This window comes from Ctenopharyngodon idella, chromosome 3, assembly GCF_019924925.1.
Source record: "Ctenopharyngodon idella isolate HZGC_01 chromosome 3, HZGC01, whole genome shotgun sequence".
Classification (NCBI taxonomy): Eukaryota; Metazoa; Chordata; class Actinopteri; order Cypriniformes; family Xenocyprididae; genus Ctenopharyngodon; species Ctenopharyngodon idella.
The window spans coordinates 38,419,284-38,443,368 of record NC_067222.1 but is presented as its reverse complement, the minus strand read 5'-3'; the positions used below and the strand labels follow the sequence as shown (position 1 = coordinate 38,443,368).

Genomic DNA, 24,085 nt, shown 5'->3' with positions numbered 1-24,085 from the left:
TTATTGAATTTGTCCACCACCAACAACAGTGGACATGGATATATTACACAAAAATTGTACACAACTAGAAAATGGTACACAAAATTGTAGATTTTTTTGCTAACTACAAAATCTAAATCAGTATAAAGGTAATGTTTTTATTTATTATTATTATTTTAGAATGTTTCAGTTCTGAAAGAATTCTGTTATGATTTTTTTTTAACAAACACCATTCCACTACTTTCCACATTTCTACCATAGCATATTAGGCCTATGTATCCAAAATACCTGAAATTAATATTTTCACACTTTTTGCACAATTTGACAAAATTGCAGCCTAATGACCATACAAATAGGCTATTCAGTTCACAGTAACATTTATTTAGTTTTTGTCACACATCACGTCTCATATTTCAGCTCAATCTCTTAACTGACACTGTTTTCATAGTTTGAAACTGAAAATATGTGCCCTTCATAAAAAAGATATGTTTGTTTTTGATTATAATAATAATAATAATCCCAAATTGTTAACACCTTGGAGATAAACTTATTATATGAAGAAACACGTTTGATCGAGGCAGCTGATAGCCTAGCTAATCCTGTAGCCTAAGAACTTGATTAGCAAGTTTCGCGCCAAAACATCTACATGAGCGATGCAGTGTTGTGTGAATAGTGTTGGTGACTAGTACCCTATAGGGTGACTACAGCAGGGGCAAGGCCAGAAATGTTAAAGGAAGTCTGGAAAAAATCAGCACAAGAAATGCACATTTTCAAGATCAAAGTTTCAAAACAGCAAACAACAACCTATAAAAAAACTACACTGTAAAAATGTCACTTATTCAACCTAAAAACATTTGAAAAAGTTCTGTTGAGGTTTTAAATAGCCTAAGTATGATCAAATTGGCTGTACAAGTCATTTCAGCTTAAATTAAATTAAAACTGACTTTAAGTTGAATCTCTTATAGCCTAATTTGAAATTGATTAAATTTTATTTTTGAGTAAAAAAACATGTTGGTATGGCTTATTGATCATATCATTTTTACATTGCATGACAAACAAAATAAAATGGCTCAAGTATGTCATTATATGAATTCATGTTTAGAATTTTTTTTTTTTTAAACTATAATGAGAATTATAGTTATTGGTTCTCAAATGTTTGTATCCTAACCTTGCATATTCTTCTGCAATATAAGTCTGAGACGACGGAACATATGGTTACAAACGGAGATTAACTTATCATTCATAAGTGTCTCTGTTAGTTCGCCTTAAAGGAATCGCAGGATTCACTCGGTTTCTTGCGGCAGATCAATAGGATATTTTATATAACAATTGGGATTTTGAACTGATTGATATTTGCTTTGCCAAATCTTACCTTGCGTCGTAAAGATAACATTGGACAGAAACTGACGAATATTTAACGTTTCATTTTGACATATGCACCTATAGGGAGAGGTGATGTATTTCATACATCTATTTGGAAAAATAGCCTTGGCCCACCCGTAGCTTCGCCAGTGGTACAGCATAGATTGATATGTGTATGTTCTACAGCGCGTGCGGTCACCGTGGCAACTACAGTTTAGTTAGTTGGCGTAACGACTTCAGTCCGCATTCAGAGTCAGCCGCAGCTGCTGCTTACAGTATTTCGAAAGAAAAAACTACGCACCTGCCAAATACAAGAAATGCAAAGGAATACGCATCTCTACGATCTTATATCCAAGATACCATCCCTTGACTCTGACCTGTCATCCGTAAGTTCATATTTCATATTAAGGCCTATATTACCAGTATCAATGTCAACGAGGAGGACCAAGTCAATGAGGTCCAGCTGAACTGTGATATTAAATCTTAAAAGCTTTACAATAAAGGTAGACTAAATGAAATACATACAAACACAACATTTCACACTGCAGTCGGACAATGAAGAAGAGATATCTGTCCTTCAGCGACCACAAGTGATTCAGCTGCTGAAAGAGACCAGGATGAATCTGGAGTGTGTTTCACTGGAAGAGCCAGGAGTCAAGGTGTGTGTGTGTGTGTGTGTGTGTGTGTGTGTGAGAGAGAGAGAGAGAGAGAGAGAGAGAGAGAGAGAGAGAGAGAGAGAGAGAGAGAAAGAAAGAGTTTATCTCTAATAACTTCTCAGATCACATTGTCTTACATAAAGCATATATGCAAATCTGTATATCACAGCTATTGACTTCCTGGACTGATGATGACCAAAAAGGTGACAAAACAGAAGGATCACTGAATGAAAGTGTGGCACATAAAACAGAAACCAATGTGCCTTTGCAAGAAAAAGGAAACAAGACTGGATGGACAGAGACCCAGCTCTGCCCTGCTTTATCAATGACAGTAAGTTTGGTTATATATAATCAGATTATTAGACCACCAGAGCTAAACAAAAGGTATGTGACAAATTATTATAAACAGCCTCTTGATACCCGGCTGGGATCTCGACCAAGTCCTTCAGACTCGAAAGCAACACAATCCTCTTGTCAAACCAATTCAGCCATAACTCAAAGGTTGGATTGCAGACACTGTTTTATTCATTTAGACTGCATGTACATTTCAGATGAACATAAGAGAACAACATGAAAATTATTTAATGGAGCAGCTGGTTGCTTTTTGTGAGAAGAAATTAAATGAGATGGAAATAAAGACAAATGTTTCACCTACGAAAACCCATATTATACAAGAATCATCGCTCAGGTAGAGTCATATCATATCATCTCTATTGCTACTATGACAGTAAATTTACACTACCGTTCAAAACTTTGTGGTCAGTAAGTTTTTTTTAAAGAAATTAATCATTTGTTTCAGATTTGATTGAAAGTGACAGTAAAGATATAATGTTACAAAATATTTCTATTTCAAATAAATACAGATCTTTTGAACTTTCTATTCATCAAATAATCCTGAGAAAATGTATCAGTTTCCACAAAAATATTAAGCAGCACAACTGTTATAAACATTGATAATAATAATAAATGTTTCTTCAGCATCTAATTATCATATTAGAATGATTTCTGAAGGATCATGTGACACTGAAGACTGGAGTAATGATGCTGAAAATTCAGCATCACAGGAATAAATTACATTTTTTTAAACATATTAACATAGAAAACAGTTATTTTAAATTGTAATAATATTTCATAATATGTTACACCATTTTCACTGTATTTTTGGTCAAATAAATAAAAGACTTCTTTCAAAAACATTCAAAAATCTTACCGACCCTAAACATTTGAACAATAGTGTATATTCTCATGTTTACAGATTTCCACACTGCAGGTTAAATGTGTCTGTGACTTTTCCCAGATGTACTGGGAGACAGATGAAGGACTTCAAAGAGACCTCAGCAAAATTACAACTCAATCAAGAGTCTCCCACCATATATATTGACTTGCGCAACAACAAATTTCAAACAAAACAATCAGCCATTAGCCGGAGTAACAGTGTCATATGTCCTGTAAACATGGAAAAGGAAATGAGCTCCACTAAGAGGACGACTAAAACAAATGCAAAAGCAAATAGGCAGAAAAGGTAAGAGATCACATAAATCCAGTGTTGGGGAAAGTTACTTTTAAAAGTAATGCATTACAATATTGCATTACTCCCTAATTGCATTAGTTACTTTTTTATGAAAAGTAATGTGTCACATTACTTTTGTGTTACTTCTTCTCACCTGGGCTGCAGCTTGCTTGTTTGTCTTTTAATAACAACAACAACAACAAAAGTTATATTTTTGGCAAATGTTAAGGTCCTTTCACACTAAAAGTGAAATGAATAAGCCTCAGGCTGAAGAAAATGCATATTCACACCTGTACAGTAGAGGGCGCAGCTCAAACAAACCTTTCAGCTGTGCTCCATTCTGGATTAAAGAAGAATAGGACACATGAGAAGGAAGTTCAACACTCTTATTTCTAAATCTAAAGTAATTTTTGCTTATTAGTATGGTTGAATTAGATCATTGAAGGTCAGCAGAAAAGACATTGGTTAATAAAGTGAGATTAAATACATAAAGTATATTTGTGTAATTTAACATAGTTAAATATTACAGGTTTTCGTAAAATTCTGAGATTGCATTTCACTGTTTTTATTCATTTTAAGGAATACTAAATGTTTTTGTGCAAGTGAGATGAGTAAATGCATGTTCATATTTAGTCTAGAACTACAATAACCATCATGTTCACACAGTGCACACAATAACTCAATACTTTATTTCTTTCAACATGAGGACAGGAGAGCTGTCAGTCAATATATGTGAAAAAGTTATTTTTTTATAATCAAATGTTATTTGAAAAAGTAACTTAGATATTTTGTTGTAAATTGAAAAAGTAATGTGTTACTTTACTAGTTACTTGAAAAAGTAATCTGATTACATAACTTAAGTTACTTGTAATGCATTAACCCCAACACTGCATAAATCTTTCAGGTAATGAACAGCTGATGTACAGTACAATATACTCCCACTACATCTCATAAGCTCAGTCATAATGCATGTTTATTTTTCATTTATAGAGAATTTGCTGGGAAGAGTTTACTCCAAAACACCAGACAGCCAAAACAAAGTGTGGTAGAGATATCTGGGAGCTGCAGAAATTCACAAGATTTTGCTGAGGCTAGGCAGAAAGACTCCTCAGGGAAAATCATAAAGGAAAAACAGCTTGATGATTTTGAAACTAGTTGCAGTGAACCTAGTATTCAGCAGGTCAATGTCTGCGGTTCTACTGCAAAATATGACCAACATAAACAGAATTCTTCTCACATTCCAGCTGCTCAAAACAAACAAAGGTACGAAGTATTCATACATTTTCTTCACTCTCAGGAATTATGCATAAACTAATGTAAAAACTGTATGACCATGCACTAACACAGTCATAAAGTCAGATGGCAGAAGGATCTGAAGTTCTTGCAAACAATTAGACCTCAACGTTCTGCTAATAACAGGGAGGAAGCCGCTGAGAGGACTGATATTCTTTATGAGCCTGTGAGTTATTTGCAGTTTATCTATAAAATTAAAAAAAAAAAAAAAGTTTTCATATTTAGAGTACTCACTCCCCTTAGGAAGCATCCTACCTTCCCTCAGTGAACACCCTACCTGCGGATCTACAGATGAGGGAGTGTTTGCTGCTGACTGTGTCCTTGTCCAGTCCTGGGGTGGTGGCTGGAAGAATGCAGAGAAAAGCACAGACAGTGGATTCAGTCTTCATCAAATCACATGTTTACAATGCACTCATAGCATGGTTCTTGTCTTTGGTATGTCTTATTATTTTTGGCAGTGAAAAAATATTTGACATGCTATGCTACATTTCATCTCTCCGTTACCTGTTCTGTGACAGACTGATCCCAAAAACTGCAATAGAAAAGGTAATAAGCTTGATGCCCCTTTCTGGGTGGCTGGGCTGCAGCAGGTTTATAAGGAGGATGGCTTGGCCTTGTACATCTGTGCCATGTCTCTCGAAGATGGCTGTAGGAAATCCAGGGTGAGTTCTAAACATAATCCTCAGCATATTTTTCTTATAAAATATTTGGCTCATTTAACAATGCTTTCTTCAGATTTCCCACTTAGATTCCATGTGGGCCAAATATTATTTTAAAAATAAGGTCTTTATTGACAAGTTTATATTGGAATCTGATAATTTTTCTCATAGATTGGGGAGGTGGAAAAGAACGAGAGCAAGTTTTATAGGCGAGTTTGCAAGTTTTTTGCTCAGACGTCATTGAAGACTGTTGCATTCTGGGTACCTCAGCTTAATCATTTGCTGGAGGAACAGGCTTATCCTACACATGTCCACATGCCCTCATCTTACCTGGATTGCTTCATCTCTGTCAACCCAAATATAGAGGTTTTATATGATTTATGTATCCAATTTGTTTACAGTTACTGAGACATTATTATCTAAATCCTTAATGCACTTTGTTTCAGGCTGTTGAAAAGGCCTTTAGTGCGATCCCAGGATTCTACTGGCAAACTCTGGAAACCGAAGACCAAAAATGTCAAAGGGCAGAAGCCATAAATTCTCAAGAATGTCATACTGAGGTGAGAGAGTCTTTCAAAAATGCCATTTTACCTTTCAGTTAACATAATAATAATATAGCTTTGTATTGTATGGCTATTTTTTTTTTTGCTTTCAGACGGCACTTGTTCTGATAGGCAGGGCATTGTTTCTTAACCCACTGGCAATGCATCACACACTTGAGCTTATGTGCAGATCAAGTCTAGATGTATGTGGTATCCGTTTCCTCTACCCACTCCAAGAGCTACTGACAAACTTTGCAGGTACATATCATCTCCCACCATAATTACACAACATGTACAAATTGCATGGGTTAATGCATATCCTGTCTTCTAGTCTGCAAGTCAGTTATGCATAGCGAGGGACAGCCAGTGCTCACTGTGGCTTTCCGGGGTCCTCACGCTAACTCAGTGTGGCAGGAGATCGCAGGGCCATCAGACGCCCAGCTGGCAAGGCGGACAGATCCAGCATCCATCAACGCCCTGTACCATCACAGTCAAGACCAGACCCTGCTCTACTCGCCCCGTCTTGCCAGTCTTGTACATCTGGGGCTCTGCTTGTGGTTTGGTGGTAGAATAGCAAAAAACACCCTGTCAATGTTAGTATCTTAGAATGTTAGCATATTAATTCTTTCATCATTTCCGCACCCTTGTGTTATCCCAAACTTGAATAATTGTCTTCCATATGTGAAACACAAAGATATTTCAAGGACCTGTCAACAGCTGCTTTTGTCTATACTATGAAAGTCAATGGGAGCAAAACCTTCAACTCCAAAGATGACGTAAAAGTAGCATCAAATTAATCCATACAATTTAGCGGAAGTCTTTTGAAGCAACATGATCACTCAGTATGATGAACAGACCGAAATTTAAGCTTTTATTCACTCTCAAATCAAAACATTAATCAAAGGATGACATTTTATATTGTGATATAAACCTAAAACATGACATTTGGTGATTATGAGACATTAATTGATATTTGATGTCTATATGTGTGTGTGGGCTGATTTTGATTTAAACTGAGTCATACATTTACATCTACATTTCATCATATAACGTGAGCATCTCGCTTCAGAAGTTCAAGTTGTATGGATTCATTTCTCTCTATGCTTTTTGGAGCTTGACAGTTTTGGGTTCTAAATAAAAACAGAAAAAAAATTCTTCAAAAACTTCATCTTGTGTTTCATAGAAGAAAATCATACAAGTTTGGAATGATACGAGTAAATGATGAGCAAATTTTCATGTTGGGGCAAACTTCCTTTGAACTACCTGCTGACTATTGCTCTTAACAGGGTTCAGGACTCAGAGGAGGGTGACAGAGGAGAAAGATCCCAAATCCTGACATCTTCTCCAGCAACTTTATGTGCCACTGTGAAAGGTGACTAGAAAATAAAAACTTTGTCATTATAACAGTTTCTAACTTCTAAAAGTCAAACTTTATACCCCTTTTGCCTTTGCCTCCATACAGCGGATATGTTTCTCCTTGTGTCTCCTGTGGTTGGTCCATGCTGTTATAGCTATATACTATCTGCATGCGCAAAGACAGGCTTCAGTCTGTTGGGACTTCAAAGGGCACAGATCTCCAGGAAACAAGCTCAATCTCTGGGTCTCACCACCAAGCAGGTGAATAAACCCAAACGTGAGCCTGTACTAGTACAGAGATATATTGAAACTGAGAGTTGGACACTACCATGACATTGATGCTGATTGCATTTGTCTGTCTCTGTTAGGTTGCAGCGTTCTGTCATGCTCCCACAGTGTTGCTGGATGGAGAACAGGTTGAGCTGTCCTCTCATTGTCTTGTGCTGCTCATGAGGAGAGAAAGTGCAGTTAGACACTGTTCCAGACTGCCGATAGGTAGAGCATCAGGATAGCACATATTGTGCCAGCCGCTTACTGTATGTAAAGCTGTGCAAAGATGCTCCAAGAATTAAATGTCCTGTTTCTTTGCCTGATGAAGGTTTGATGAATGAACTTGCTGCACAAGGCCTTATTGGATCAATCCGTGCAAGATTCACAGATGTTGTTGGTCCACATGTCTGCTTTTACACTGTACCCTACTCTAAAACCCACCACAATGTTTTGGGTATACACATTACATTGCGTTTTCATAATTTACTCAATTACCACCCAAGTGTATTTTGACATTTATATGATGTCCTACAGGTGGGCTCATGTGGACAGTGCCAGAGTGCAGCCACATGGTCCTGTCCAAACACACGTATCCCTCTTGGCCAGATGTAGAGCAGGTGGTGGTTCTCACATTGACTGGTCAAAACATCATGAAGAATGAAATGGGCTTTCTACATAAAGTTCTCAGGGGAGATGAAGCAGGTACATAAACTCTACCTAAAACAGAGGTTTCAATCCTGCTCACGGAGGACCACCATCCAGCAGAGTTTAGCTCCAATCCTAAAAAAAAAAACACTTGGACCAGATAATCAAGATCTTCGGTATCACTAGAAACATCTAGGTAGATGTGTTAGAGCCAAACTATGCAGGAAAGTGGACCTCCAGGAGGAGGATCTCTGACCTAAAACTATACCTTCACAAAAGTACCTGTGTACTTGCTTGAGTAAATCACTGTAAGTAAGTTTCAGCATCTGGCTACCAAATCTACTTTTTTCTTGTACAAGCAGGACAAGATGGATTTGAGTTGCTGGCATTGAAGTGGGAGCCCAAGCTGTCTCAGCGGCAGGCGCAAGAGTTGAGTCCTTTTGAGATTGGGGACAGAGAGTGGCAGAGCAGTGTGCAGAGCTTGACATCCACCCCTGCCCTGGTCTTGGCTCTGAGGAGGGTGAGGGCATTCATCACCCTACGTAGTCTTTTACCACAAAATTACCCAGGAAACCTGCATGTATTGATGTCCCCCACTCCTGAGACAGCTTTCAGACAGACCTGCCTCTTCTTCTCGGAGGCAGAATTGGTCCCCGGTGAGGATTCAACTACAATAATACCAGTTTGGTAGGGATGATCTTTATAACACAGTTTACTTAACTTAAGCATCTTCATCTTCAGATCACAGCAGTCGTCCATCATTGAAATTCCTACCACTTCATCACATTGACACTCCTGGTATGTACAGAACCAAGCCAACATATATTTTACCCTCCCATGCGCTCCGGGAACTGACTGTCAATCTATGACAACCCTCAGGTCTCAGAAGTCAGTCGCTTTACAGTTACATGACAGTGGGTAAGTGATGTCTTCTCAGAACATGTCCTTTTTAAAGCTGTCTTTCATGGCTTTTTCTCTCAGCTTCCTCCCTCTGTACTCTACAGGCCCAGAGCCACTTTTGACTCTAGCTCTGTTCAAGCCTGGAGCCTGGAGGCACTGCTTTGGTAAAATTCTCACCATAATCAAACAGAATGGATATACTCTAGTGGGCTTACGTGTGCTTCTGCTGGACTCAAACATGGCAAATGCACTGATACATCCACCGGAGCAACAGGTCAATCTGTTCTCTTCTTCCTAAATATCCTAAAAAGAGTAAATAATCACATTTATTCTAGACCGCTGTGAAAAAGAAGTACACATTAGCATACTTTTAAAAAGAGTACTTGTGGGGGAAAAAATATATATTATATATGAATAAAGAATTACTTTTAAAGAATATTAAGTGGAAACTGAATGTAATGTTTTCAACATTTAAAGGTGCAGTAAGCGATTTCTGGGAATCATTGAACAGTGTTGATATTTGAAACCAATTCAAACAAACACACCCCTCCCTTCATGGTTCCTCTCTCTTTCTAGTCTTTTTTTTTTCAAATCTCCTTCTTGCTCACTCTCTCTTCGCCCCCTACTGCTGATTAGCTACAAGTGTGTTGCGCTGCTCAGTCCGATCCACTTTCAACAACGTTTCTCGGAAATTGCTTACTGCACCTTTAATTGCATATTAATTGCAAAATATACTTTTTTTTAAAAAGCACGACAAAACATGATTTAAAATGTACTTTCAAGTAAAACTTTTTAATTTGAAATTATTACAGTGCTAAGAAACTGTCATGAAAGTGTCCTCTTTCAGAACTCTTCAGTGACCTTTTAATTACTAGTAAATTATCTGCAAGTACAGTATTTTAAAAATATAATTTTATGATTTGAAATACACTCCAACAGTACATTCAATACAATTGTATGCATTTCTTTTTTACAAGGGGATATTATCCAGAGAACATTTACTAATGCTATAGTTCAGCTTGAGTGTGTATAAGAAACAATTTTTCATGTTTATTTGATGTCCAGGAACCCACTGAGGAGCTGGAGTTGAAGTACTTGAGTTCCGGCCCCTCGCTGGCTTTGGGTTTACTGAGAGTGAATGCAGTAATGAGGCTGTTGGAGCTGATGGGTCCTGAGGACCCTGTTGAAGCCCGTACTATAGATCAGACACTATGGAGGGCCCAGTATGGCTCTGAAAGGCTGGATAATGGCATCTATGGTCAGCACTCTGACAAAAATAATCAACCGTTAAAGTCTGGTCAAAGCTCACAAACATTATTTGTACATTCTTGTGCAGGATCTCCATCTTATCGAAAGGCTGTAGAAGACATAAAACTGGTATTTCCAGAGGGTGTGTGCTGCACTGAAACTTCAGTTACGAGACACGAGAAGGTATTGTAACCTGTTTTTCCTTCCCACAAGTATATTGGTGCTATAGTTAAACATCTCCTCTGTCTTATTTCAGATATCCTGTTTGCATTCGGATCCTGACGCTAGTGTGGACCGTGAACAGTTGAAAACCCTTAGAACCGCTGTCAAGAACAAACTTTCATCAGGATTCATTCAAGGCAAGGCGTTCTTCCTCACCCCTCTAACGACACATCAGAAAACTAAGTCAATAACAAACATAAACCAAAACCTGTTGATGTTTTACTAGCTGCGATCGACCTTTGTAATGAGGATGGAAACCGTTGTTGTTTATTTGTGTTTTGGTGCCAGTAGGGCCTTTGGTCTGCAGTGCTCTTTGTCAGACCACCTGCCTGCTGATACCTTCCAACCTCCTGCAGCAGAGTCAGCCTCCTCTGTACTCGGACCTACTGCAGCGGCTGCTTAGGACAGGCTGCCACCTGGTGGCTGGAAAGCTCTGCACACCAGATGAAAAACAAAGGCAGCACATATCTGAGTTACTGAGGTCCTCTGCTGGTGAAGCACTTCTACTTGAAGGTCCCTGCCTTATCATTGCTTTGCAAGCAGACAATGCCTTCACATGCTTTGATATCATTCTTGAGAGGTACAAGCAAAGCTGAAAAACAAATTGTAAAAGGTTACAGCAGACTGTAATACAAATAATATGTAATTCAACACAATTGTGTATTTTCCTTCTGCTGTAGAGTTTGTAGGGAGAGACCAGACTTTAAGAGAGTTACCATGAAACTTCTTTACCCAAACTCTAAAAGTGGGGTGAGTACACTCATAAACAAAGGTTCCAAAATGGTTTTCGCAACAATGCCATGGAAGAACCACTTTTAGTTCCCCAAAGTACATTTCAATAGGGTCTTTCGCACCGGAGGTTTTCACAGTTCCTATGATTATTGGTGTGTTTGCACTGCAGGAACTGGGAATGATTTTAGTAATAGGAACACCTTTAAGGGCTACTAAATTAGCTCCTACTTAGTAGGGTCTAACCCAGCACAATAGTGACTACCAGCGACACAAGTGTATGTTGACTGGCTGAAGGCATGCCATATGAAACACCGGCACCCGCCGTTTTTAAAAAGCTGTGTAAACACAGTTTACATATACTTACTCCACGAACATGGAAAACAGCGGTAGATGGGCCGACGCCGAAGTCTAGGCACTTCTCAACCTTTACGCATGGAGTTGTTGACATTGTTGAATGCCGTGCTTAAATGATGTCGCTGTCAGCCGGCTTACATCACTTCAGAGGTCCTACTGGCGGTGCAAATGCAACCACGAAAATGGCCTTGAAAATGTGGTTCTTGGGGGACCACCTTGGTGGCTAGTTCCTATAAATGACTTCCTATCACTTCCCGGTGCAAAAGCCTCTAATGAAAAGTCCTTTTAAAAATTCCTAGTGTGAAGAATATTTTAAAGTTCTAAAGAACCATTTTTACATTATAAAGAACCTATTTTGTAACGGAAAGGTTCCACTGATGTTAAAGTTTCTTCATGGAATCATATGGCGCTTTTGGCTCGGCTTACTTTTCCACCGCAGGGTACCACTTCAAAGTGGGTGGGATTATAGACTTATTATAGTTGCACCACTTCTACTGCCGTGGATCCGCTCCTTGGCTACCAACGAGAGGAACGTCTGCACCTCGTCTACTGGCCATGATACAGCCATTTCTTTTTTCAAGTTGCGTGAGATGGTCATTTATAGCAAGTCGTTTAAAAAAGTCGTGCAAACAAATGATACTGCTGTGGCTGTTGCTATTTAAATCTAGCAGGTTTGGCGTCTCGTGTCGCAAATCCAATGACACTGGTATTGCCGATTCTCTCTGACCAATCAGTGATCTGCAGTGTTTACACGTCACATTTTAGTATCAGTACGACTCGCTTGGAATCTCAACCGAGGTGGTACTAAAAAAAAAAAAAAAAAAAAAAGTACCAGGTACTAGGTACTGTAAACAGTGGAAAACCCCCCAAAAGTGAGCTGTACCAAGCCGTACCATGCAGTGGAAAAGCGCCAATATATGCCAGTAAAGTACTAATATTTTTAAGAGTGTACTTTTAACTGTTTCTCCATATGACTTCCCTGAACCTTTTCTGTGTGCAGGCAGTGAAATTGCTGCATTACCTGTTTGATGATCACAGTCTTGACAGTCTTCACCGCATAGCACCACAATAACCAGGATTTATTCCATAATAGGTACCTAGTGGTAAATATTTAGTTTTCTATAATTCACTTCAATGTTATTTATTGACATTCGTGTTTTTTTTACACTTTTTTCAGTCTACTCAGCAACTGATGATTCATCAGCACAAAAGGGGAATAAGACAAAACACTCGAGCCAGGTTAAAGATCAAAAATTATTTAATTCCCATGATGACAAAAATAATTCCATGAATTCTGTAAACCATTGCATAACTGCTGTAGTGTAGACAAGTGTTAACAATTTTAAATGATACACTACAAGAAAAAGATTATGCATTATAAATAATACCATTTTAAGTAATTCTAGTGAAGAAAAACCTCTCTGGCCTTGCACGGCATAAAAACGTACAACTATTCCATAAAGAAGCCTCCATAACTTAAACACATAACTCCCAGTAAATGTTTTAAGGTCTTGTGTTGACAACACATACACAAAGTATTATATTGACAGCAAATTGTATAGTATTTCAACACTAATTAGAATATAAGCTGTTCTATATATTGATGCATACTGTACCAAAATAAGGGATATGTTTCTTCCTCGCAATATAAATGTTTTCCTCATTTTGACTTTTGAGCTAATAAATCTGTGAGTTGCAGTTTCCTTTGAAAATTGGACATCTCTCTCTATTCTACAGTTCTCCTGTAAAACCCTGAGAAAAATACATCTCATATTTCCATCAAATTGTTACATGGATAAATACACAAACTTGAAAACTGCACTTGTTTAACTTATAAATTTATTTGTAATGTAATGTATCGCAATTCACAAAACTAGTGCTACATCATTATAGATTAACTGTTCTCTAAGTTATTCCAGTGACCCATTTTAAATCTAATTTGAATGGTACATTCAATATTCAGGGATTTAATGTTCGAATAACCGTAACATTAATTATAGGGAACAGTGGTTCCAAAAATTCTGGCATTTTTTTTTTTTAATTATTATTATTATTATTTTAGCCTCTTACAAAAGTTTACTATTGTAATTGTTTTCCCCCCTGGCTAGTTTGCTAAATTTAACCAGTTTCATATGTAATACTTATATACAAGATTGCATAAATCCTTAGGTTCAATAAATCACACTACTGATAGAGAACAAAATTAGAAAAACAAACAAATGAACAAAAGAAATCCACAAGAATGCAAAAAGAAATAAAGAAATGATTATTTCCACTGCAGAGCATTATGGTAAATTTCCAATACATTAATTTACACATTGCTAAACAAGAGTCCTTGGTGCTTCTTTAATAACAGATGCCTGGTCTTACATCAATGTTAAATGGTCATCTTCGATTACAGTTGTTATTAAAATGGCTGATGCAGACAGAGGGGTTTAGACAGATCATGCTGTGGACTAAAGATTACCGTCTGCCATTATTAGAAATTTTGTACAGAAAAATCACTGTTAAGCAAACCAATAACACAGAAAATCAGTCCAAAGTCCAAACTCGGAACGACTAGATTTTATAACAATTCCACATTAATTTTGTCATACTTCATAAACTGTTCAGATGAGCTGCTACTTTTAACACCCTTGGTAGAGAATACCATTGCAAAACACCTTAACTGTTCCTAACTTTCAACATGAACAAGTATTTCTCTATCAGAATCACTTATTACTCAAAGTGAAACGTTCAAAGGCATGGCAGAGTAATTATGTATTATTTTAATACACTGGTCCATCGAAAGTCTGTGACAGGACTCTCGTGCATTGAGAAATACAGATTTAAAATGTCCCAAGGCACTAAAATTCGGCTCATTTCGTAAGCTGGGCTTACCCATTTGTTCAATGAAAAATACTTTCAATGTGGTTTTATTAAAAGGCACAAATTTGTTCCAAAGAGACTTGATCCTTCTAAGATTTAACAATATTATCAAGCAGAATGACTGATCTTGGATCAGACATTTAAGTGCAGGTCTACATTTTTTTTTTTTTTTCCTCTGTTGAACAATTATATTTTTTACTTATTCATTACTATAACACGCAAATGTAACTAAGCCAAAAAGTGAGGTTTAAGGCTAGGAATATTTGAACATTTTTATATAAATGTAACCCAATGTCTGTCTCAGCCATTTCAACTAGCATGAGCAAGGGACCCATTTTACATCACAATCAAATAAGTTCTACACAGCCATGGTAGACAACATTTGACAATACAATAATAGACTTCAAGAAGAAAAAAAAAAAAAAGTTAAAAGATTTCTTATTTCATATCCAAATTCTGAAGAATCCCAACTAAACAGACAGAAAAACAAACACCAGTCAAATGGAAACTAAAGAAAGCACCTTGCGGGCCGAGATACTCTTTTAAATTCCTGACAGTATACAAGTAGTGCACAACAACTAATGTTTCAAAACTGATTTCAGAATTTTACAAGCAAGTACTATTTGTATAAAAAAGAAATAATATATACTTCAAATAAGCACTAATCCATATGGCCACTTAAGAATATTAACACAAATATTCATTCATTACTATGACATTCCTTCACTGTAGATTACAGCCAATTCAATACTATGTTATCGTTTTTACTGAGAAATTGAAAAAAAAAAAAGAAAAAAAAAAAAAGAAACACAATCTTTATATTAAGTTAAAGAATTGTGATTCATTAGGATTTTTCGAATGCACATATTATGTAAATAAGGTACTAGGTTTGGTCATTTTTCTAACTATTTCCTCAAAATGTTAAAATGAAAATGCAGTTATAAAATTGAAGTGAGAACTAAGAATAGTAAAGGTCTTTGGTAGAAACTACAAAAATGGGCATTCAGTCCATTAATATTGTCAGCAAAAGCAGTTGGCATAGTTGTCCTGTCAAATTAAACATTGAAAAACTGACATAGTAATTGTACACCACTTCAATTGAACTTTGAAACAAGTATAAACTACAATACCACTTTGGTTCATTTGAGCAAAGTCCACATTTGATTTGACCGCACTCTTAATTTGTGAAATAAATGTTGTGTGAATTCTCACACATTAACCACATTTTATAGTTCAACAAAACCCTATGTTATGGTCCAATAACCAAATAATGGAACTAATTCCTCAACAAAGTGACACGTCTGCAAAGCTCTTGAACACTTGAGTGTTGGAAACATCACACCCAGAGCTGCTTTGATCCATTTCAACCTATCTACGTCAACCATCGTACGAACGAGAACATGTCTTTGCTAATCGAACTAGAAAAGATACGCACAAAGTCAATGCATTAAAAAATATTTTTGAATACTTTGAGCGCTCGACTGTGATGCCTGACCAACAACTGATAAGTCTGCTCAATACATTTGGCAGTGTGATCTAGAGCTTCAGCTGGTTAACAAAAGTTACACACTGACACATGCAGTGACAAATCAGTCCAAAATGTCAAGAACATGAGCTACATACAGACCTTGTGGATTTAGATACAATGCAAGAAAGAAAGCAGAGAGAAATCATATATACACTGTCTTTGCCTTGTGAAGCTGAAAGAAAGAGGAAAAAAAAAAAGAAAAAAAAGAAAGAGGTTCTGGACAATGAGATCCTCAATAACCATCCCTTTTGAAGTAAACTGTTTATCCCGATTTCGTAAGAAAAAAGAACTTGCACCTTTGTGTACCTGACAATTTACCGCACAAACTTGTTGGTGTAAATATGAAAGGAACAGGAAAAAGAAAAGTTTCAGATAACACAGTAGCAGGTCATTTCAATTAGATTACCTAAGCACATTACACTGTCGAATTTGGATACGAAAAAACACTAACGATTTCTGTCTGTAAACACTACAGAGCACTACAATTCTACACATTTCAATAAACAGAAATGTACTAAGCCAGTTTTTGCAATCAAAGAAACACACACATTTCCTGATTTGAATATCCCTACACATTTAAATTAAGGATGATTCAACATTTCCAACGATAATGAAGCTGCACCCAAAAAGCACCATCGTTAATGAAGAAGAGGGAACGACTGTTTAGCTGAACCTCAAGAGCTCAGGCACCGACCAGGGTGAAGTCTCTCGGAAATACGCTAGTACTGAATTGGGCCGGTAAATGCTCCGATAATATGGTACTACTGAAAAATACATACTTTGCAGAACTTTGCACAAGCTGATGGGTTTTGTACTACAATCCTAAACTCTTCACAGATGCTTCGAATGTTTGTAAGGCAAGGCACTTAAGAGGGAGTGGCCAGGAATCAGATATATGTTCTGACATATCTGAAAGGCTGAAGTCCAAAAAAACAAAAAATAACTGTGTCGCTGAGGACTTCAGAACACATGTGCTCATTTAACAACTACATAATGTATATCTAAATAGTCACTATAAGACGGAGAAATCGGTTTACTAAATGCCTTAGCATACAGTATGTGCCTTACTGATATTACAGCTGCTGGTTATGCCTAAAATGCATTCAAAGTTTGCACTTATTTGATTGAAAAATTTAAGTAACAATGAAAGTAATATTAACTACTATTTAGTACTATTTTATATGAAAACTAACAAGTTATATACACTATACCATGATTTAACAGTAAGAAAAAAATGAAATATTCTATTATGTTTCACAGTACACACAAAAGCTTCATACTTTAGCATATTTGGGGAAAAAAAATATAAATCTTAGAAAAAAGAAAAAACAACTACAAAAGCAGCTTAAAGCAAAATTTCTATAAAAACAAAAAAATACCCTCAGACAAATTTCCAAGTCAACAAAGTGCTTTTAACAAGAAATGAATCCTCTTCACACAGCTAGTAGCAATAGTGGCGTCGGACCGATGATTTTGTTGCTAACAGTCAAATCAGGGCCAACTGACTATAAATACCAAGGGGAAATTGTTTAATGCTTTATGAAAATGGATAAAAATCTAGCTTGTACAGAACAGGTATTGCATTTAAGAACTTGTATCAGTCAAACACCACTTAGATTCTAATAAAACAAATCAATTGAATCACTATATGAAATACTGAAAAAAAAAAAAAAAAAATGCTATTTAGAAATTGTAAGCATAATAATAATAATAATAATAATAATAATATTATGTATTAGTAGTTCTTCAAAGGGCTAAATCATTAAATAGTACCTTGGATAGCTGTACATCACCACTTCAATATTTTCGTCTTACAGTAAGGACATTCCGTTTTACCAGACGCACAGTTCTGACAAAGTACATAATGTTGGCAAGGCTGCAGGACAATGGAACGATCATGCTTTTGGCAAACTATACATTTCTTTGACTGAAGCTGATATATTACCTGTGTTGAGAAAAAGAAGAGTTAACATCAGTCACACTCTGACAGATTTAATGCAGTGCGTCATGCATGACTGACTCGTGTGGATGTTAAACCGTGTTGCCGTCTAGTTGACGAGAAGAGTACGACGGTCTACTTAGAGTGTGTGTAAATGTGACATGGTGGCGTATGTGTGTTGGGACCTGGTCCTTCTTACCCCGTCTATGAGGTCTAGGTCAGAGCGCAGCTGGCTCTGGATGGAGCGGAGCTTTGGCAGAGGGAGCTGGTCCAGCTCGCCGTAGCTGCGCAGGAGAGGCGTGTTGGGGGAGCGACACAAAACGTCAAAGTCTCCCTGCAGTTCCTTCAGCTTGCGCTCGGTGTCCTCTCGCTTTTGCTCTGCCAACTGCCGCTCCGCCTCTGCCGATTTAGCTTGTTCTTTCGCTTCGTGAGCGTCTTTCTGCCACGCTTCACAGGCCTATAAGAGGTGTGTTTTAATGAAACGTTCCATCTGATTATAATGACTAAACTGATTCTACACCTTCTGGGCTTGTTTCAAGCTGCAAAGCTAAAGGAGTGCTGCAGGTATGACATTTTTATAGGTCAAAACGTGGAAACGAGTTCGCATTTTATCACTTCTGGTTCCATCGCCCCCAAAGTTAATGTTTTTTTTGAATGGGTTTTTGGTTAAATGCCTGAAATAAGGTCTGTGGTGAACACAAGCTGAAGATATTTTTAGGTATAAAATACATACATACAATAGGTCATTAAATACATCCGTAATACCCCCCATGAAGCTTTAAAGTAGGGCTGCACGATTAATCGAAATTAACCCGAAATAGTGGTTAAACCATTTGGCTTAGTGCAATTTTGAAAGCGCAAAGGATGCGATTATTTTTTTTATGCGCAGCTTGTCTGTGAATCGCGGCTCTGTGATCAGTAGTAAATGCTGCTCCATCTGAAAGCACTGTGAGTTTGAGTCGCTTATAACATCTTTCCAAACATGGTTAGCATTTATGAACCTCTTGTCTAACAAAAGACAACATTTAATAACATGTTTTTACTCCAAACTCACTTCATAATGTCAGTTGAGTGTTTGAAAACACCCTTCTGTGAGATGATGTGGCTTCTCACACAGAATAAGACACACAACATATTTCATAATATTCTATACAGTGATAAAGGCTATGTTGATTAGCATTGAATTATAAATCTACTTTATTATCATGAAAATACCTGAGAAGGCTTGAAGTCGTCAGATAAACCATATATTGTCATAGTCATGTGTTTATTAGTCATGTTAATCAAAGCATTTCAATCTTCTGTTTATTCAGCTACAGTGATAGTGTGATACTTATAGGGATTTCCTATAATTACGTGCGTTATCGTACTCCTGAGGGGCATTTTTGGAGTTTCTGCACGAGAGCACCCTCTGGCTTTCAGATGGAGCAGCATTTAGCCGTACTTCACTGACAAGCTGCGCATAAAAAAAAAAAATACGCAGCCAATTGCCAAATCGCATGAGGTTTATTTTCGATTAATTACGCAGCCCTACTTTAAAGGTTGTTGGGGACATTAAACATTATCACACCAAACAGGTAAACTCATCTACCCACTAGTCTGCTTTTACAGCCTTATTGTGTTTATCATGCTCTTGCATGTTTATCATGCTCTTGCAACTATTCTAACTCAAACTTTCAGGGAAAATGTTTTTAAATAAAGACTGAAAGAGTTGTCGGAAGCTTAATGGTGGTGATGTTGAAGCATGCGAGTAGTTCATTTATAGCCTACATTTAGCTTTTTACCTCTGGCTGTTGCATTTAGGCTTCAGAATTCATAAAAGTGGTGTTCATTATGTGAAGATTATCCGGAAGAACAAAACAGGTAAGAATCATAAACTTTTGTTGGTCACAGAGCTTGTTTTCTTTAGTAATCCAAAAGCCAATGGAAAAAATCCTATTGGGTTTTTGTTGAGGGAACCAGGGCCTACAAAAATACATCATCACTGCAGCACTCAATAGCTTGAGGTGTCACTGTAAGATAATGGCATCAATAAGCAAAGCAGTGTCAGACTCTATTTTCTACAATAAAACTGGGCATGAATCTCTCGGAGACAACCTACAGGAACCTGAAAATGGCTGCTTGACAAAAGGCATCACTCATTTCATGAGGCCCATAAAAAAAGCAAACATATCTGACCTGTTTGACTTGGTGCCAGGCCTCCTCCCATTGCTTTATCTTGCGCTTGGCTTCATCCAGTTCTCGGAGGAGCCGGCCGATGTCTGCGCTGCTGGAGCCGACCGTGCTGGAAGTAAGGCTGCTGAACACTGGAGACGGGCTGGGAGAGAAGCTGCCACTCATAAAGTCCCATATACTCCCTGCTCCGCCATTCAGACCTAAGCCAAAACATTATTACATCAACTCAAATATTCATGAGACTGTGATCATATGCAAAAGTTTAGGAAAATAATAGCCTCAGCCTCAGATGGCACGCCCACGGACCACCTGATGCATAGTGCACACACCACACACACAAAAAAGTTTCAATCTGTTTAGCTGGCTGCTATACAACTTGCACATTTTTATCAGTCTGTTGGGCAACAACAGAGATTTATTGTTGGATTTGCCAAAGTTTTGTTTAAAGCTGTTAGTTTTATGTAAATGAGATGAGCACAATTGTATATTCCTCTTTGTTTTTATGTTCATAAAAATACTTCACTTTAGGACAGACTGACCACAAAGTCAGCCCTAAAATGCTTTTTTTTTTTTTTTGCTACAACTTTGTTCTGGTTTATTATTGTGATATCAGATATTTAAGATTTCCTACCTTTATCATGCATAATTTCATGCAAAAATTAATAAATAAAAAAAGAAAATAATTATAATAAAAAAATAATAATACTTTTATTCAGGAAGGATGCATTAAATTGATCAAAAGTGAAAGTAAAATTTGTTTTATAGATTTCTATTTCAAATAAGTAAGTTCCTTCAAACTTTTCATCAAATAATTTTGATGTTTCCACAAAAATATTTACCATCACAACTGTTTTCAACACTGATAATAATAATAATCAGAAACGTTTCTTGATCATCAAATCATCATATCAGAATGATTTCTGAAGGATCATGTGACACTGAAGACTGGAGTAATGATGCTGAAAATTCAGCTTTGATCACAGGAATAAATTACATTTTAAAATATAATACATAGGAAACAGTTCTTTTAAAAACTGTAAAAAATATTTCACAATGTTGCTGTTTTATCAAATAAATACAGCCTAAAGAGACTTTTTTCAAAAACATTACTAAAACTTATTGATCCCAAACAATATTCTTCAGTAGTAGTTTTTGGCCCTTCTCATCTTGAATATGACGATCTCCAAACCTTACAGTTCTTACCTAAGGAGTTCTGTGTAGACGTGGGTGTTCCTAGAAGGCCATGCTCGGTTTTAACAGGTGGTGCCTGTGGCTGACTCTGCTGGGAGGCCATTCCAGTAAGGAGAGACTGGGACAGGGATTGAGACAGCGAGCTGAGCGGGGAGGCAGATAGAGATGACGAGGAATGCAGAGAGGAAGACCGAGCCAGAGAGCCAGGAATATTGACAGGAGCAGAGCCTCCTAATAACCTCTGATCTATGGTGGAAAACAAGTGTTTAAACATTAACAGCATCATATACCCAGTACAAGCCAAAACTAACAACAACAATAAAGTCTTACTTGTTAAACCAAGGCCATTGTTGTCCTGGTCCTCTAGCTCTTTGTCGAGGGAGGCAACATTGATGTCACTAAAATTTAGGTCAAGTGCAGATCCTAAGAGCAAGAAAAGTGGTGCGATTCAATATTTTTGCATAAGCTACTTAATGAGACAATACTGCATAAAGCTATTAATGATGTTTTTTTAAACTCCAATAGAAAAATCTGAAGTGATAAAAGGCTTGATGATTTAGTTATCCATCCTGCAACACAATTCATTTCAGTTCACATCAACTCACAGTCTATAATAACCATACATCAAATCCTGTGTTTGGATAAAAGCCATATATTTAGCTTGAATTAGCTCAGAAGAAAAGGCAGACGTAAAGGCAAAAGCACTTACCATCACTGAGCTCTGTGCTGCTGAGTCATGGCTGCTGCTAGTGAGCTTCAGTGGACTCACTGACTTATGGCTAATGCATTGCCACAAACACACTTCCTTCGACTTCACTAAACGCTCGGCATTTATCTGCACTGCCTTATCTGGGCTGAGTCTGTCTCGTGCACTTTTAGATGTAGCGCTTGGCTAGACTGCTCTAAGACAAAAGAGTGCTGGAGAGGACCTTACCTATTACAGACTCCACAGTATTGCTGCCTGGATAAAAAGGCGTAGCTTTTGCATTCATGGTTGATAAAGTGGTGGGCGACGAACTGTCAGATCCGATACTGGAGGCCAAGCTGGACGTGATGCTCGATGTAATGCTGGACGCTAGTGGGTTCACAACTGAGAACACACCGCCGTGAGCCTGTGAATCAGTCGTGACATGGGACAATGTCAAATAAGACTGTCCACGATGAAAAGAAGGAAAAATCTAGTTTAAAACACAAGTGACAAGTTAGAAATGTACTCTTTGTTTTCATATAAGGTTTTCAAGTATAAATGAATAATGTTTTTCAAACATTAATAAGCAGTTTTGTTCTTTATTAAAACAAATGATAATAAAAAGATTATGCCAAACTACTTAACATTATTCAGGCTTTTTTTCCTTGATTTTGAGCTCAGGACAGTTGTATCACCCTGACATTTCTGCCTTAATGTTCTTCGCTTTTAATTTACTATTTTACTACCTATATTTTTCTTTCTTTCTTTCTTTCTTTCTTTCTTTCAGGTGTAACATTTGGTAGCACTTTATTTTACAGTAACACCTTAAAATAACATGTAACCTTACATTTTAAACCACTGTAATAGTATTTTTATACTATTAGTATCATTATTACTATTATTATTTTTTAGGTTTTAGTAATATATAATATTAGTCAATTTAGCTTCCATTTATTTATATTTCAGCTTTAGTAGTTTTATAACTTACACTTGCTTATTTCAGTTTACTGCCAACTCAACATTTCTAATTTTCATTAAAATTTGTAGGCGTTCCAAATAGTTATAGTTTATTTTAGCTTTATTTTAATTAACGAAAATGAAAGTATTTCAATTAACGAAAGTTTTAGTTAGCGATAACAACACTGTTTTAAATATTAGCTATGTTTCCATCACCCTGTTTTTATCCGCATTTTGAAGTAGCACATCAGAAATGAGCGAAGGAAACGGCAAATGTAAAAAAAAAAAAAAAAAAAATTTTAAAAATCCCTTAACTCGCAAAAAAAGTTTTTATGCTCGTTTGAGGTGGTTTTTGACTTAAAAAGAGTTAATGCGAATAATAGGAGATGGAAAAGCATTTGCCAAATAAATTCTGACGTAGCGAACATTAAACCCACGTGATTAATCGGTAGAGCTGGGACAATACATCGATTCTCGAATTGCTATACAAAGAATCTGGAGCAATTCTGATATTTTCCAATGTAGCGCGATTATCTCTCGAATCAGTTTTGAGCTTAGTTTTTAACAGCAGATGGCACTACTCTTGCTCTTAGTGTTTACATTAATCTCGTGTCATAAAAGCCTTCTGAGCCGAGGTGCAAGTACATTTAACCACTTACATGACTCAGCCGAACGCATGAGCACTCTCCAGCACTCTTGTTCATGAGCATTTGAGTGTGCAGCTAGAAACTAGCCTAGAGCCCCATCTGCTGTTTAAAACTAAGCTCAGAATCGATTCGAGAGAGAAAATATCAGAATCGAATCGCGAATTGCGAATGGAGAATCAATGTATTGTCCCAGCCCTACTAATCGGCTGTTTCCGCTGATGGTGTTTTATATACTAGGTTGGGGGGGGGGGTTGTTGTTGTTGTTTGTTTTTTTGCGAACTTTGAAAAGATTCGCTTCACATTTGGATGGAAACCCAGCTACTGTTACATAAAAAAAATCTGCAAATACAATACTTTTTTTGCC

At 37.0% G+C, this 24,085-nt stretch overlaps 2 protein-coding genes across 23 annotated transcripts in view; one reads left to right on the top strand and one right to left on the bottom strand.

The window, feature by feature from the left end:
* Positions 1 to 140: 140 nt before the first annotated feature.
* Positions 141 to 15,409, top strand: LOC127508380 (dynein axonemal assembly factor 8). Of its 14 annotated transcripts, XR_007928792.1 has the most exons (24): positions 141 to 1,727; positions 1,890 to 2,000; positions 2,167 to 2,328; positions 2,549 to 2,685; positions 3,295 to 3,519; positions 4,498 to 4,770; positions 4,855 to 4,966; positions 5,044 to 5,235; positions 5,319 to 5,462; positions 5,631 to 5,825; positions 5,906 to 6,019; positions 6,115 to 6,259; positions 6,333 to 6,594; positions 7,288 to 7,373; positions 7,464 to 8,081; positions 8,162 to 8,928; positions 9,014 to 9,070; positions 9,152 to 9,190; positions 9,277 to 9,446; positions 10,238 to 10,430; positions 10,509 to 10,603; positions 10,677 to 11,392; positions 12,729 to 12,821; positions 12,906 to 15,409. XR_007928792.1 is itself a non-coding variant. In XM_051886241.1 (19 exons), exons 6-18 carry the CDS (start codon positions 7,807 to 7,809, stop codon positions 12,798 to 12,800), a joined length of 1,722 nt encoding a protein of 573 aa, XP_051742201.1. In that variant the 5' UTR covers positions 141 to 1,727; positions 1,890 to 2,000; positions 2,167 to 2,328; positions 2,549 to 5,825; positions 5,906 to 6,019; positions 6,115 to 7,806; the 3' UTR covers positions 12,801 to 12,821; positions 12,906 to 15,409. The 14 variants fall into 14 exon arrangements, 2 of the variants coding, with proteins under 2 accessions (XP_051742201.1, XP_051742200.1); XR_007928788.1 differs by having other exon boundaries at positions 7,464 to 7,852; positions 7,956 to 8,081; positions 10,238 to 11,392; XR_007928789.1 differs by having other exon boundaries at positions 8,162 to 8,329; positions 8,635 to 8,928; positions 10,238 to 11,392.
* Positions 12,964 to 24,085, bottom strand: part of unkl (unk like zinc finger) — a 24,131-nt gene continuing 13,009 nt past the window's right edge. For 4 of the 9 annotated variants that reach the window (XM_051886230.1, XM_051886234.1, XM_051886238.1 and 1 more), the window contains 6 exons: positions 22,364 to 22,607; positions 21,760 to 21,852; positions 21,442 to 21,675; positions 20,242 to 20,438; positions 18,263 to 18,520; positions 12,964 to 18,069 (listed from right to left, as the gene is read on the bottom strand). In XM_051886230.1, the coding sequence (XP_051742190.1) occupies positions 17,914 to 18,069; positions 18,263 to 18,520; positions 20,242 to 20,438; positions 21,442 to 21,675; positions 21,760 to 21,852; positions 22,364 to 22,607 (1,182 nt within the window). In that variant the 3' untranslated portion in view covers positions 12,964 to 17,913. The remainder of the gene's footprint in view (positions 18,070 to 18,262; positions 18,521 to 20,241; positions 20,439 to 21,441; positions 21,676 to 21,759; positions 21,853 to 22,363; positions 22,608 to 24,085) is intronic. The other 5 variants (XM_051886232.1, XM_051886235.1, XM_051886233.1 and 2 more) reach the window with 3 other exon arrangements.